At 47.0% G+C, this 14,383-nt stretch overlaps 1 protein-coding gene across 1 annotated transcript in view; it reads left to right on the top strand.

Moving 5' to 3' along the window:
* The window catches only part of LGR6 (leucine rich repeat containing G protein-coupled receptor 6), a 95,958-nt gene that overhangs the window by 34,944 nt on the left and 46,631 nt on the right, over window positions 1-14,383 (top strand). The window contains exon 4 of the mRNA XM_014872627.2: window positions 8,777-8,992. Within this exon, the coding sequence (XP_014728113.2) occupies window positions 8,777-8,992 (216 nt within the window). The remainder of the gene's footprint in view (window positions 1-8,776; window positions 8,993-14,383) is intronic.

Genomic DNA, 14,383 nt, shown 5'->3' with positions numbered 1-14,383 from the left:
CATGGCCAAGGGGGCAATCCAGGGCCCAGGGAGAGGCTGGTCGGGGAGCTGGCACAGCTGCCCAGCTTTCAGCAGTTTCTATAGCTGCACAGAGATTTTGGCAATCCTTCTTGTACCGTTCTGACCTGAGGGGTTTTGGAGGTGTTTGCAACTGGGGATAACAAAGCTCTCTTGTCTACACCAAAGGCACTTTGTGTGGAGTCTGGGTATTGCTCTGATTTCATTTCCTGAGCATCCCTCATGGAGAGCTTCCCACAGAAACATGCCCCATTGAGTCAGGAGTGAAGACTCATTGCAGTCCAAACAGAGCCCTGCAAACTTTCTCACCAGGTCCTGTTCCACAGCCAACTGCAAACATGTTTGTGTCTTGAACCTCCATTCACTGCCTGAGATGGTTTTCACAAGTTTCCAGCTGGAAATGGAGCCAGGCAGCACTTGGGAGTCTTGCTTGAGGGCTGTGAGCCTTTCTGTGGCACGGCAGAGATCCCAGGTGTAGGAGCTGGCCTGCAAGGCAATAATGTGGCATTCACAGAATCATAGAATGCTTTGGGTTTAAAGTGACCTTTAAATGTCATTTAGTCTGATCCCCTGCAATGAGCAGGGACATCTTCCACTACACCAGGCTGCTCAGAGCCCCATCCAACCCTGAATGTTTCCAGGGAAGGGACATCCACTACTTCCCTGAGCAGCCTGTGTTAGTGTTTCACCATCTCATTGTAAAAAATTCCTTCTTTATATCTAGTCTGAATCTCCCGTCTTTTAGTTTAAAACCATCACCCCTTGTCCTATTGTTACAGACCCTACTAAAAGGTCTGTCTCCATCTTCCTTATAGTCCCCCTTTAGGCACAAGAAGGAGCTCTGGGGTCTCCCCAGAGCCTTCTCTTCTCCAGGCTGAGCAGCCCCAGCTCTCCCAGCCTGGCTCCAGAGCAGGAGGGCTCCAGCCCTCAGCATGGCCCCCTCTGGGACCACTCCAACAGCTCCATTCTCCCACTGAATCTACAACACATTATGGCAGCAAAGACAAAACAGGCAGGCAGAAATTTAACGCAGTTTTCCCCTTTCCAGGTGAGTACTGCAGTCCCTGGCTGCCTTTGTCCTATCCCAGTTTGATCAGTTGATAGAAGAGCCCTGTGCCAGGGCTGAGCAAGGCACACCTTGCAGCACGAGTGGAGCTGGCTGGCAGGGCAGTGTGGCACTGGGGGACAGAGTGACCTCGAGCAGGGTGACCCCAGAGCCATCCTCCCTCACCTCAGCTCCTGGCACAGCAATTCGCTGGAGCTCAGCAGCCAGGTACTGACAGTCTGGGAGCTTTGCCTGAGAAAGAAGCTGAGGTGTTGGCCCCAGTCATTAGTAAGTTATTGGAGAAGTTGAGCTGCAGTGACATCATCTCCTTCTTGTGTTACTACAAGGAACTTAGATCCTATTATGGGAGAAGAGGTAACTCAATCGAGCCTTTCAAGATAAACTCAGACAGGAAGAGAGACACGATTGCCTGAAGGCACCAATTAGACATTTCTGGTGAGCTCAGCTCTGTTCAGCTGACACACGTGTATGCTGGGCCAGGGAGACAGGAGCTCCTCTCTTGTGTCTCAGGGGTGGGGTGGCAGGGGTGGGCTCAGCCCTCACACCTTCAGTGGCCACAGCTCTCCCTCCACAATGTCCTTTCTTTATGTGCCATGTTCTGCTGTGGACACAGAACCACAGAGGAGCTCCCTGGTCCGGACAGAGACCAGCCCAGCCCTGCACCACTCAGTGCTGAATATGATCTTCAGTGCAAGTCCCCTCCAGCTTTATCGAGGGAGATAATAGCCCAGTATGTTGCAAAAAATACTGTGAGGATGGGCTGCAGCTGGAGGTGACTGGAATGTGGAGAGCACCCCAGTCTATGCTGCAGGCCAGTTACTGCACAGGAGTGGCTGAGACCTGCAGACAGACAGCTCTTACTGGCTCTGATGTGTGTGAGGAAGGAAAAAACAGCAGCAAAATTTGGGATATCTCCTGACAGCATGGTACTGAACATTTCTGTTGATTTCCAGGCTGCAGCTCCCCCTGCAAATGCTTCACAGCCAGAAGGAAATTGTAAGATATGGGAAAATTTGTTTCTGTCAGTCATAGGCTGAGATTTGCACCACATCTGTTAGGGAACAGAGAGACTGGTTCTAGTTATCCCCTGGTTATTTTGGTTATTCTGCCTGCTATGTTACCAACAGCTTGAAAACATGCTTGTACATCCTCTGAAACACTCTGGAAGCATTTCTTGGGCAAATACATTTCTTAGAAACTGCTGGGTCTGTGACACAGAAAACACACGATCTCAGATCATAGCTCAGGATTAACACAAACCTCACTGCACTGAGGACTGCACATACCCCACCCCTGCCAGACCTCCCCAGTGGCTGCACTGGTGGCATTGCCTTGTCTTCTGCTCATTGGAAAGGAGGAATCTCCCACTCTTGACCTTTTCTCTTTATAAAAGGACTTCCCTATTTGCCTGGAAGCGTTCCTGATCCCACCATTCTCTCTGGACTGCTCCTGGCAAGAAGGCAGTTGATTTCTCCTCAAGCATTTATCAAACACAGACAACATTCAAAGCAGTGAAGGGGCTCTTCCAAAGCACGTTGGGCCCTTAGCCCTGGAACTCAATACAAATCTGGAAATGTCCTGCCCAAGGAAACACTTCCCTTTGCTCTCCCACACAGGTTTTTCTGCCTCCCCAGAGCTGTCACCCCACAGCAGCAGCAAAGGAAGCAACTGGCAAGCTCAGGCACACTCACATTTGGTGCTGAGCTGCTCCTCTCCCCATGGCTCTGCACAAATGTGACCATGTGCTGAGGGAAACAGAACCAGTGGACTCTGGATGTTCTTCCAGGCAGCTCCGTGTCTCACTACACCTGTAGTCCCTAAAAGGGGAAATGGAGTAAAGTCTGAGGTGACTGCAGGCACTTTTAGGACTTTTGAGTCAGTGTCATGTTGAAGTCATATAAACACCCTGTAACTCTTAGCAGCAAATGCAGCTCTAAAGCCAGAAGTTGAGACTTTCAGCAGCTGCTGGTTTTCATAAGCTGTTGTTCTTGAATGTCCCACTTAAAATCACCCCCTTCTGCATGCAACAGACAGCCAATGCTCTGCAGAGCCTTGCTGAGCCCATGAAGTCACTTGGAAATCCTGTCCATGCTGACATCTGGAGTCACTGTGTGTGATCCTCTCTCCGGAGGCACAGTCCTGCTTGGCAGCAGGCGTGGGATGAGTCCCTCTCCTGAGCCACCCAGCAGCTCCACCAGAGGCGTCTGCCTCTGCAAGCAAGCAAAGGGTTAAAGCTTGCAAGGAAAACCAACTGAGTGATTTGGTGAAATAAAGATTAAAACATCTCCATGGAAGGTGAGGAGCCAGCCCTGGCCTGTGCTGTCTCATTTACCCACTAATCGGCCCAATTACCTCAGGTATAAATCATAACACAAAACACTTATGGAGCCAGAGTCACACACTGAAGAAAGGAGAGAACTGTTGGGTTGGTTTTTGTTTAGTATAATTGATATAATTACTAACAATTCTGTGCCAAGAACTTCAGCTTTTCTGCTTCCAGAAGAGAGTAGAGAGCTGTCTGAAAGCCATAGCAATTAGCAATCCCCACATGCACAGCTTTTATTAGAAAGAATGCACATCTATTCCAGAAAGAGCCAGCAGCTCCCTGAGGAGTAATTAACCATCCTTTGGTGCCAGGAATGCAGCTGTCACTGAGCCCGTGTTCCCTGTCCCCTCTTCAGTGCTGCAAAGGCACACAGGAGTCCTGCTCATCATGCTGCATATGAAATGCCTTCACACGGGCACTTCCCTGTTCCTAATTTTAATTTACCTGGCTCCAGATAAGTGCATCTTGCTGTGCTGTGGTCCAAGCAGGTTGCTGATTCCGGGACATCTCAGGTCCAGCTCACTGTAACCAGCAGAAGGTCTCCCTTCTGCTCCACTGAGGAATCTGCCTGAGCTCTGATCTCCACACTCTGGAGCAGACTGACAGAAATTACACGGCTGGAGCTTCCCAGCACCTCCCCAGAGCACGACCCCAGAGTTCCTCACGGGCAGCTGCTGCACATTCACAGCAGGTGAGCAGGCAGCCCCTGCAGAGCTGAGCAGCAGAAGGGTTGGGTTCATCTGAGTCCTGCAGAGGTGTTGCCACCTTCCTCTCCCCACCCTGCAGTGAGTGCAGAGCCCACCTTTCCACAAGCAGAGGTCTCTCAGAAGAGACTCTGACAAACACTGGAGCTTGACTCCACCTTCATACCCCTCTCAAACACACTCACCTCCCAGCTCAGGCTGTAAGAGCTTTCAGGAAGAGGCATGTGCTGCCTTGGCTGCCCTCAGTGTGTGTCCTGGGCACACTGTGAGCACTGAAATAGAAATAATCACAGCTCTCATCCACACTCCTGCCTCATAAAGTAAATTCCAATGTGTTTCCATTGACCTTTGCCATGGCATATCCCATGTAATGTCATGAACCTTAACTCACTCACCCACATGAGCAGCCAGGGCATGCTGTGTGTCCCTGGTGAAGCCTCAGTGGAAATGACAGACAGCACTTGTTCCATACCACAAACTGTTGTTGAGCTGTGCAGATACAGAGCTGTGGACACACAAGCATGCCCAGAGCCAGAATCCATCCAGGAGTGATAACAAATTCCTTGGCTGGATCCACATTCCTGCCCGTGTCCTCTCCACAGGCATCCACAAAGACACAAAGGGTGTCCAAGCACCCCAAAAACCTCCACCAAGGACCTGTGCTGCACTTCTCATCCCTATGGACATCCCTAGGGGACAAAGGGCCTTTCCTGAGTGTTGCTAAACAGCCACAGAGCAAATCCAGCAGCATTAATGATTTCCCAAACTCCTGGGACATCATCACACCAAAACCTTGTGGGTCACAGCTGAGGCTTCACCCAGGATTTCAGGAGCAAAGTGGGATGTAAAGCTGGACAGCCATGGGCTCCACTTCAACCCCTTGTCCCTGTCCCTGTCCCTGTCCCTGTCCCTATTCCTGTCCCAGCTCAGCCTGGCATACCCATACTCAGCTCTGGTTTAGCATCTCCACTTCTGAAAGCTGTTTTTGGGTTTGAGAAATTATTACTATTCTCATGGGTATTTTCATTGTCTGTTCTTTAATTAATTAAACTTGAAAACAAGCACTCACTTTAAAACAATTTTCAGTGAACTTACAGGATTTGAATGAAAGAATATCTCTGGGAAAAGGAAGCAATGCTGCTTTTTTTTTTTTTTTTTAACAGTTTATGATGCCAAAACCTAACACAATTCTTGTGCCGAGGATGGAATGGAAAAAATAAGCAAAGATTAACATTTCGTGCAGAAGTTTTAATTTTGCCCAAAAAGTTCTTGTTTGTCCCAAAACATTTTGATGAAATTTTCAAATAGAATTCTTAGCCTTGCTCTGAGCTGCTGCAGTGTTTGCTTTTCTGATCTTTATTCTTTGGAGTTGTTGTCTTGAAAAGATGAATGATGTTATTCTTGGATTTGTTTGTAGTTTGGGAGGCAGTAAGGAAATTGGGGCAGAACTTGCAATGCCCACTCTCTCAACATGAAAAATCAAAATCCATTGTCTTGTGTCAGGCCTCTGAGCAAAGACACAAAATCTGTGGGAATGGAGCTTTGGGTGTGATGTGCTTTTGTGATCCTCTCAACTGAACAGCCTTGCACCAGAAAATGTCCTTTTCAGCAATGCAAGGATATTGAAATTTGGGAAAATTGAATCACAGAATCACGGAATGATTTGGGCTGGAAGGGACCTCAAAGCCCAAGTTCAAAGCCATGGGCAGGGACACCTTCCACTATCACAAGTAGAAGCCCCATCCAACCTGGCCTTGGACATTCCCAGGGATCCAGGGGCAGCCACAGCTGCTCTGGGCACCCTGTGCCAGGGCCTCAGCACCCTCTGAGGTGCTGGCAAAATGGGAGTAATGGAATAGGAATTTAACCCACCCTGGGTTATCATTCTAGTCCAAGGTGATGCTGTACCAGAGCTTGTACTCTGCATTTCAAGGACATTTTTCTGAAGGAGATCTCAGGAAGGTTTGACTGCACTTCTTAACCAGGTACAAATCTCCAAATTTGTCCATCCAGGTCAGACCAGCCAGGGCAGGAAATGCTTTTTCTGTGATGCAGGGAAGGTCTGTTTCCCAGGAATATCTGAGAATTTGATCCAGGAAATACCTCCCACACCCTCCTGCAGAGATCAGGGCTTGCACCCAGCCCCTTCCCTGCTCCCATTTGTGATGGGGTGTTTGGTCTCCTCCTCCTGCAGTTCATTGCAGTGTTTTGTGGATTAAGAAATGCCAGAAATGTCAGCACTCTTTGAAGAAGGGTCATGCCTGGGGATAACAGTGTCTGGGGGTTTGCTCTAGTGTTCAACTTCTATCAAAAATATTACTTTATATAGTCAAGAATAATAATTTCTTTACCACATTCCTTTCTGGAGTATCATTGATTTGAGAGCTCGGCCATGACAGCTCTCTTAACTTCCTTCTCTCATGCTTTGATAAGAGGCAAAGTGCTTCCTCCTTGCAATTTGAATTCAGAGATCTCTGCCTTAGATAGCTTGGAAAAATAAAATAAGCTCTGTTGGCCATGGATGGAAATTAAAATTTTATATAATTGGTTCCTGGTATTTCATCCAAATCTGAAGTATTTTCCTCTTATAATTTGGTTTCAAAATCTACAGATAACACTTTGTATCCTGCTCACCATCATTGCAATAACAGGTCTTTAGAGAGATGATTCCCAAACCTAAGTTTTAAACTTTTTTCCAAAATAACCTTAATACTTTTTGGCTTGTCATTCTATTTTGAAACAAAAAACAAGTGTTCAAAATTAAAGTTTCTCAGCAAATCAAAACTCTAATTCAACCACCAAATTAAAACTCAAATCCAGCCGCCTTAAGCTTTCCCTGATGATAAAAAAGAAGCAGTTGGCAAATGGAAGGGGAGGAAAGGCACAGAGGTGTGATAGCAGAGCAGGAACACAGGACACGGGGTCTGACTCGTGCCCAGGACCCCGAGCAGGGCTGTGCCACATTCCCCATTCCCACACAGATCCTTTCCCTCTGCCATGGGGCTGTGGCTGGTCCCACACAGCCGTGGGTGTGTGCAGGCTGTGGGGCTGGGGCTGCTCGGGCACATCCATGGCAAGCCCAGCCCAGGAGATGCAGCTTTGAGTGCAGGGGGTGGCCCGGGGGCAAGGGGAGAGCTCAGCCCCAGCACCTTCAGGAGCTGCCACCACCGAGGAGGGATGGTCCTTAGTGGTGGGCAGATATCAGGGTCAGGGGTGGTCCCTGACAATACTTCTTAGGGTTCTCAGATATCAGGGCAAAAGTGGCAAAAATAAAAGAAGAGTGGTATGATGACCACGACTTAGTAACATAAAACACTTCAATAATAATGAAAGTAAATGTGGGACGAGGCCCAAAAATCTGAATACAATAACCAAGGGGAGAAGGTTTGTTTAGGAGCCAGTGGTGGAAGACAAAGATACAGGGAGATCCAGGGTATAGAGAGGGAGTGGAGTTGGGGTTGGGGTCCATGGGTATAGGGGAAAGTGGTGCAGAGGTGGAGTAAGGGAAGGTAGGGCCCAGTGGGGTAGGTTGGGTGGAACATTGCATCAGCTGAGGGCCAATGGGGATACCAGGAAGGGAGAACATTCTAGGAACTGGGAGTGGTGATAATTAACTGGGAAATGAGGGTTAGGAATATGTATGAGGTATTCTCTTTGGAACTTTTTTCTTGGGTCACCACAACTATACAAATGCCTCCCAAGGTTTAGGGTTGGGGTATAATATTTTTTCAGTGATGGTTGACTGAGTTGGATTACTGGTCAGGCTGACTCCCACAGCCAGACATCTCCCAGCACAGGAGGAGTGTCAGTGATATCTTCTGATATTAATCACTATTTGCAGCCCAGCCCAATCTCCCTGGCCATCAATCACTTGCTTTGTGTAACACTGGGCAGTTCTCTCACCAATCCCCACCTATACAGGACCCATAGCTGGTCTGTGGGCAGGAGAGGGTTAATGAATGAGGTTTGTTTTGAGAAGTATTTTCTGACCAAGGCTGTTGGTGTGGAGACCAAGAAGAGAAGAAAGAGAAAAGAGATAACCAGGGAAGAAAACCTGCAGCTGGGAAAAGTATTTTTAGAAAATTTGGGAAAAACAGAGGCATAGATGTTTTACACCAATGAACGTTATATCGATCTATAGTAACCAATGAACAAAGTGTAAACTCTGTAGAGGGTATAAAAGACAGCATGCTGTTGTAATAAAGGGGATATTGGCCTTCTGAGATGTAGTGTTGATGCCTTAGGTTTTAAGTTTTTCTATTCTGTTTGGGTGTGCTTTTCTGATGTGCTGGGGTGATGAAGACAAAACAGTCCTATTCCAGTTAAGAACTCAAGGACAGTTTCTCCAAACTTCAGGCCCTAAGCATAAACAACGTGGAAAGAGGAGAGCAGGTTCATGCAAATTAACCAAAACCTATAAAAATGTGAGATTTTGTGACCAAGCCCTCCTTTGCTTCCATCTTGGAGCCATCCAGGCAGGGGCCACCACTGTGGCACTGACACTGCCAGGGTGTGGCCTTTTGCAGGCCACTCAATAAATACCCATTTAATTCCTCTTAGCTCTGTGTAGCCTCTGTTCCAGCTCCTCTAGGCATCAGTGTGTCTATTTGCATGTCACTCCTGCCTCTACAGCCACACCCACCCTGTTTCTCTCGCCCCCAGCCGCCTGGATGCCAACCTCATCTCCGAGGTGCCCGACAGGAGCTTTGAGGGGCTGCTGTCCCTGCGTCACCTGTGGCTGGACGACAACGCCCTGACGGAGATCCCGGTGCGAGCCCTGAACCACCTGCCAGCGCTCCAGGCCATGACCCTGGCCCTCAACCAGATCTGGCACATCCCAGATTTCGCCTTCCAGAACCTCAGCAGCCTCGTGGTGCTGTAAGCCTTCTCCGCTTCTAATTGCCAGGGCTGGGACAGGGTGCTGCCCACGGGCTCCTCCTCCTGCGGGAATCCCGTCTTGCTGCTGGGGCAAGGGACAGAGCTTTTGTTCAGAGAGTCAGGGAATCCCCCTCTTTGATAGGAGATGCTAAAATTGCCTCTTTTGATTTTTTGCCATATTTTCCCCACTTTTCAATGAAGAGCTACAAAGCTCCCTGATATAATTCAAGAAATGTTTTGTATTTTTAAAAAATCGGTAACAAAAACCAAATTGTTTTCCTCAAAGACTCAAGCAACAAAAACCTTTTCATTTCTTTTTCTCCCTTCAATCCCTGTGTTAAAACTAGAGGAATTTCTAGCAACATGAAAAAAAATTATATTGCAACCATTTGCAGTCAGGTCACAAAAGTAATATTTTAATTTCTTGGAAAACATACCAGCTCACTCCCTCTCCTCCCCCCTCAGCCCCTTTTATTATCAAATATGATTTTAAACCAAAAGTCTAATTTCAACACCTTGTCCAAGCCCGTGCCTGCTTATTTGCATGACTGTGGTACATGTGCAGCTCAGGTGTGCTGTCCAATTTGTGTTGTAAGCATTTCACGGGCAGTTTTGGGAGCCGTGGAAACCCTTACTCCATGGGCAGTGAGACACCAAACCAGAAAGGAAACTGATCCCTCTGGCAACTGCTCAGGAGGGGCATCCTTTCTATCAACAGAGGCTTGCAGATTATCTTCCCTTTAAAAGGAACTTGGCATGTGCAAATCAAATACTTATTACTTCTTTGGTGTTGATTAGGAAGTTCGGGTGTGATTGCCAGCTGCTGTAGAGCTCCTCTATCCACAGGAAATGCCACCTCTAGTTTGGTAATTTGTCCTGATACCAGGGTGTTAAGTAACCTCAGAATGTAGTGCCTTAGTGAAAGTTTAGCAATTATTTCCCTTTCAAAATTTAAAGTGTTTACTGAGACCATCCAGCATAGAAAGTGTTTGGACAAAGCACAGTTCAGAGTTTTATTAAGCATCAAATTCATCTGTTTAGACAAAGCATAAAGGCTTATTTAGGAGAAAAGCAAAAAGCAACTTGAGAAAAATCAAAAAAGTAGTTTTCACCCACAACAGTACTCATTCTGCAAGGCAACCCCTGGCCACCATAATGCAACCACTTCAGTCGGCTTTAATAGCTCGCTCAGCGGGTGAGCTGACATTTGGGGTTTCATTTCAGCCTCCAAAGCATGCTGCTCTCATTCCGGCTCATCCCATACTGTGGGCAAGAAGCAACTCCTTAATTAAACAGGCAAGCTTCAGAAATAAAAGTCATTGACCATTAGGTCACAAGGGAGAGAATAATGTCCCACCACACACAATTGGAAGGGAACACATGTGTGATCCTGCCAGGCTCTGTGGGACACGATGCTACATTTTTGTGGGATCACAAGTGTTTGGCAGAACTAGTCCCATAAATCTCTCCCATGCTTCCATGCAAGCTCATGTCAACACATCAGCAGTGGAAAGTCACCCAGTGTCCCTCCTGTGTCCCAGCCAGGGCAATGTCCCTGCTCCAGACTCACCCACCGAGCTGACAAGCAAATCCTCCCAAAACAGCCAAGCTGAGAGAAGACATTCCCTACCAGGGTGCAGATGATGTGTGCCTTCCCCTGGAAATGTCTGCATTTGAAGGTAGATGGAGGATGTGCTGCTATAAACATTGGAAATTCCCAGATATAGGGTCTTAAATGAGCCCCTGGGGGAAGAAAGCCAAGGGCAGACATGGCTGAGCACAGGGAATCCTGCCTGTACAGCCTGGTCAATATTCAGGGCCATGGCTGAGCACAGGTGAGGGCAGGAGCCTCCCAGGTGCAGAGCTGTGCTGTTCTCCACACACCTTGGGCCCTAGGCAGAACCATTTCACCATCCTGCCATAAGCACTGACATCAGAGTATGCCAGCCTCAATCTGGAATAATTTAAAGGTTCAGTGTCTGCTAATAAATTACACCTTTCTTGAGGAATTCCCTGATCTTATTCCCATCTATTGCTGCTGCAGACTTCGAACTAGGGCTGCAGGCTGTTCAGTGAGCAGAGCCTTGTGTACATCACTCATCAGGAAACCCATGAATCTCTGTAATTAGCACCATCCTTTCCCAGCTTTAATAACAAGGGCTCCATGTGCTGGGGTGCTGGCACTGTGCTTTAATGGCAGAAAAGAGGTGGATATTTGATCAGGATAGCTGATGGGAATAGGTGGTTACCTTCCAGTCTGATCTGTTCAGGACCAAATGTATCTTAGTATCTGTACACAGAAATAATCCTGAATAGTTTTCAGCTGATAGTTTATATGAAGTAAAGGTTGTTTTACAAAAATCATCATCTTTCTTATGCATAAGAGATTTTTCACTCAGCAGTCAGCATCTGAAACCCCCATGCTGCTGTGCTGACAGTCCAATAAAGTGCATGACAGCAGTTCTCTGCAGTGTCCCTCATTCCCTCTGTCAGCTGAACTCAGCAAGAAGTCTCAAGCCAGGAATCACAGCACCTCTTTCAGTCCCTCTCGCCAGAGGGGTCCTCAAGTAAAATCTTCCATTGCCAAGAGATCCCCCATGCTGCAGATGTGTCCTTGCTGCCCCATCTTTGCAGTGGGCTGCAGTTCCCTTCTTTCCTGATGTCACCAAGGAGCTCTCAGCAGAGGTGCTGGGATGTGAGTGGGACACACAGTTGGAGTGAACCTTCCAAAACAGGCCAAGCAGTAGAGAGCTCTGCCCTGTAATGAGGGACCTGGATAGAGAAAATCTTCAAGTAGTTTTACTTTCATCACATAGCAGAGAACCCCTTAAGTTAGAGCAAATGGGGTGAAAACCCAGATCCTTCCTTGTTTGGGTCCACAGGGAGCCTTGGCTCCTGGAAACCTCCAGGAGTCAATTTGGCCCCGTAATGGGAGCAAAGAGAAGCTCCACTCCTCATCCTTGCCTACCTGGTCGAAAAATGGACTCTGGGAAAAGTTGTTCTCGTGCCATTACCAGTTAGTTTTGCTTAACACCCTCTGATTCTTGTGCTGTGTCCATCTCCTCTGTGCATTGCTGTATTTGTCACTGGCTGTTGTTCCCTGCCCTCAGCTCAGCTCTCGCAGACCCCACCCAGTTACCTGCTTTGCAACATGGAATTCCAGGTTGGTTTGGGTGGGACGGGACCTCAAAAGTCATCCAGTCCCACCCCCTGCCATGGCCAGGGACACCTTCCACTATCCCAGGGTGCTCCAAGCCCCATCCAGTGGCCTGGAACATTTCCAGGGATGGGGCAGCCACAGCTGCTCTGGGCACCCTGTGCCAGGGTCTCCCCCCCCCTCACAGGGATGAATTTCTTCCCAACATCTGATCTAAATCTACCCTCTCTCAGTTTAAAAAAAATAATCTACTCTCTTTTCCCCTTGTCCTGTCTGTGTAAAATCAGAAGTAAGTTCTCATATTGCACTTATTTTTTCCTTCACACCTTCAGATGGAGAGATCAAATCTGTATACTGTATCAAAGACAAAAATTAATTCTTGTTTATGTCATGGTACAATGCTGTTCTATGCCCATTTTCCCTCTTCTAGCTATCCCTGTCATTTCATTTGCTTTTTTCATTGCTACTAAACACCAAGACCTCTTTCCTGGAGATATCTAAAAGCCTGATTGTGTGTATGCCCATATAAGACTGGTTCTCCCCTCTGCTGCACTTGACATTCACACAACCTGAATATCAGCTGATAATTTATTATCAAGGTCACTCAGCAGCACTTCCAACTGAAAGTGTGAAGACAGTAAATGAAGGATTTTAGTAGAATTACTCTTTCTTACAGCTTTTGTCATTAAAGGACATGATGCAACTCTCTCTCTAACAGAATGGTTTAGTCACTAGAAGATAAAACTTGTTTGCAAGACTCCTGAGTTCCCATTCTTATTTTGCCCTTGTTCTGGTGTAACTCTGGCTGAGACTTTCAGAAGGGATCACTGCTTTTCAGTGTCTTCACATCAGCACATCCCTGCTTTCCAGGGAAGCTGCTCACCAGTCATTTCAGCTGACATCTGAGGGGCTTGGGGCACCCCCAGCCCAGTCTGGGGCAGGTGAGCCTGTGAATCCCTGCCCTCACCTATGCAGGGGAGTTACCAGTGCCCCTCTGAGAAGCTGTTAGGAGCCTCGGTGTTGGCAGGGAGTGCCAGGCATGTGCAATTCATTATCACTAAGAACAATATTGCCTGGAACATCTGGCTCCCATTCATGAGCCTTTTAATTGGCAAAAGTGCCTTTTCTCTCAGAGGACCAAGCTTGCTGCCTTGGCAAAAGTGGATTTCCTTCTCCAGCACTTGAGGAAGAATCAAATCGTGCTCCAATTCACCCTGAGAATGTCACTTCTGATTGAGCTTTATTCTTCACCAGACAAGTCTCATGTTGGTCCTCCACTAATGGAAACAATCCATGGAATTTGCACCATTTATTATTTCGATTTCTCTACTTATCCATGGCCAAGCTGAGGAAAAGGACAATTTTGCCACAATAAAAATGGAAGCTCATCATGGCAGTGGCTGGTCAGGGGAGAATTCATATGATGTCAGATTTGAGCTTGGTTCAAATCATCTAATGCAAATAATTGATGGAAAATGTTTGCATTTGTCCTTTTTGAGAAGAAAAAAATGAACTCATAGAAATGAAAGCAATGGCAAATCCACCACTTCTCTTTGTAGTCTGTTCCAGTGGTTAATCATCCTTAGTGTTAAAAAAAAAGCTCATCTTTCCCATTTGAATTTTCTTTGGCTTTGACTTCAGACATTTGTTCTTATTATTCTTTCCTCTGCTAAATCACAGAACCATTTTAGTACCCAGTTTCTAACCAGGAAGAATCCTATACATTACACTGCACTCATCCCCTTGATCTTATTTAATAAGCTAAACAGATTGAGTTCTCTAAGTCTCCATCCTATTTTTTTCCCAGCTCTTGGATCATTTTTATTGCTTTTCTCTGCACCCATTTCAGTTCATCAACATCCAGTTACCAGTTTGGGTATCAGCACGTTTTTCATGCCAGATCTGCTTTCAGTGTTCAGTGCAGATGTTGATACAATTTCCCTTTCCTTGCCCATACAGACAAGCACCATCATTAAAGCAGGATTTAGGCACCAGCTCAACCTGCTTCCCTTCTGTGCAAGACAAATGTGCAGTCCCCTTGGAGGTGGCATTGCCAGAGTTAAAGCTGCTGCCTGTGTTGGGCTGTTTCTCAGTGTTCTCCAGGACCTTTTAATTGACTGAAAAACTGAATGGAAAAGGAAGTCAAATGAAAACTGAACAAATTTGACTGAGGGTGCTGCATGAATGATGGGGGAAATCACATTTATTCCAAACTTCTGATAAGAAATTCTTGG

Source organism: Sturnus vulgaris, chromosome 29 (assembly GCF_052056855.1).
Source record: "Sturnus vulgaris isolate bStuVul1 chromosome 29, bStuVul1.hap1, whole genome shotgun sequence".
Classification (NCBI taxonomy): Eukaryota; Metazoa; Chordata; class Aves; order Passeriformes; family Sturnidae; genus Sturnus; species Sturnus vulgaris.
Note: the sequence above shows the minus strand (reverse complement) of the source record. Positions and strands in the feature narration are given on the sequence as shown.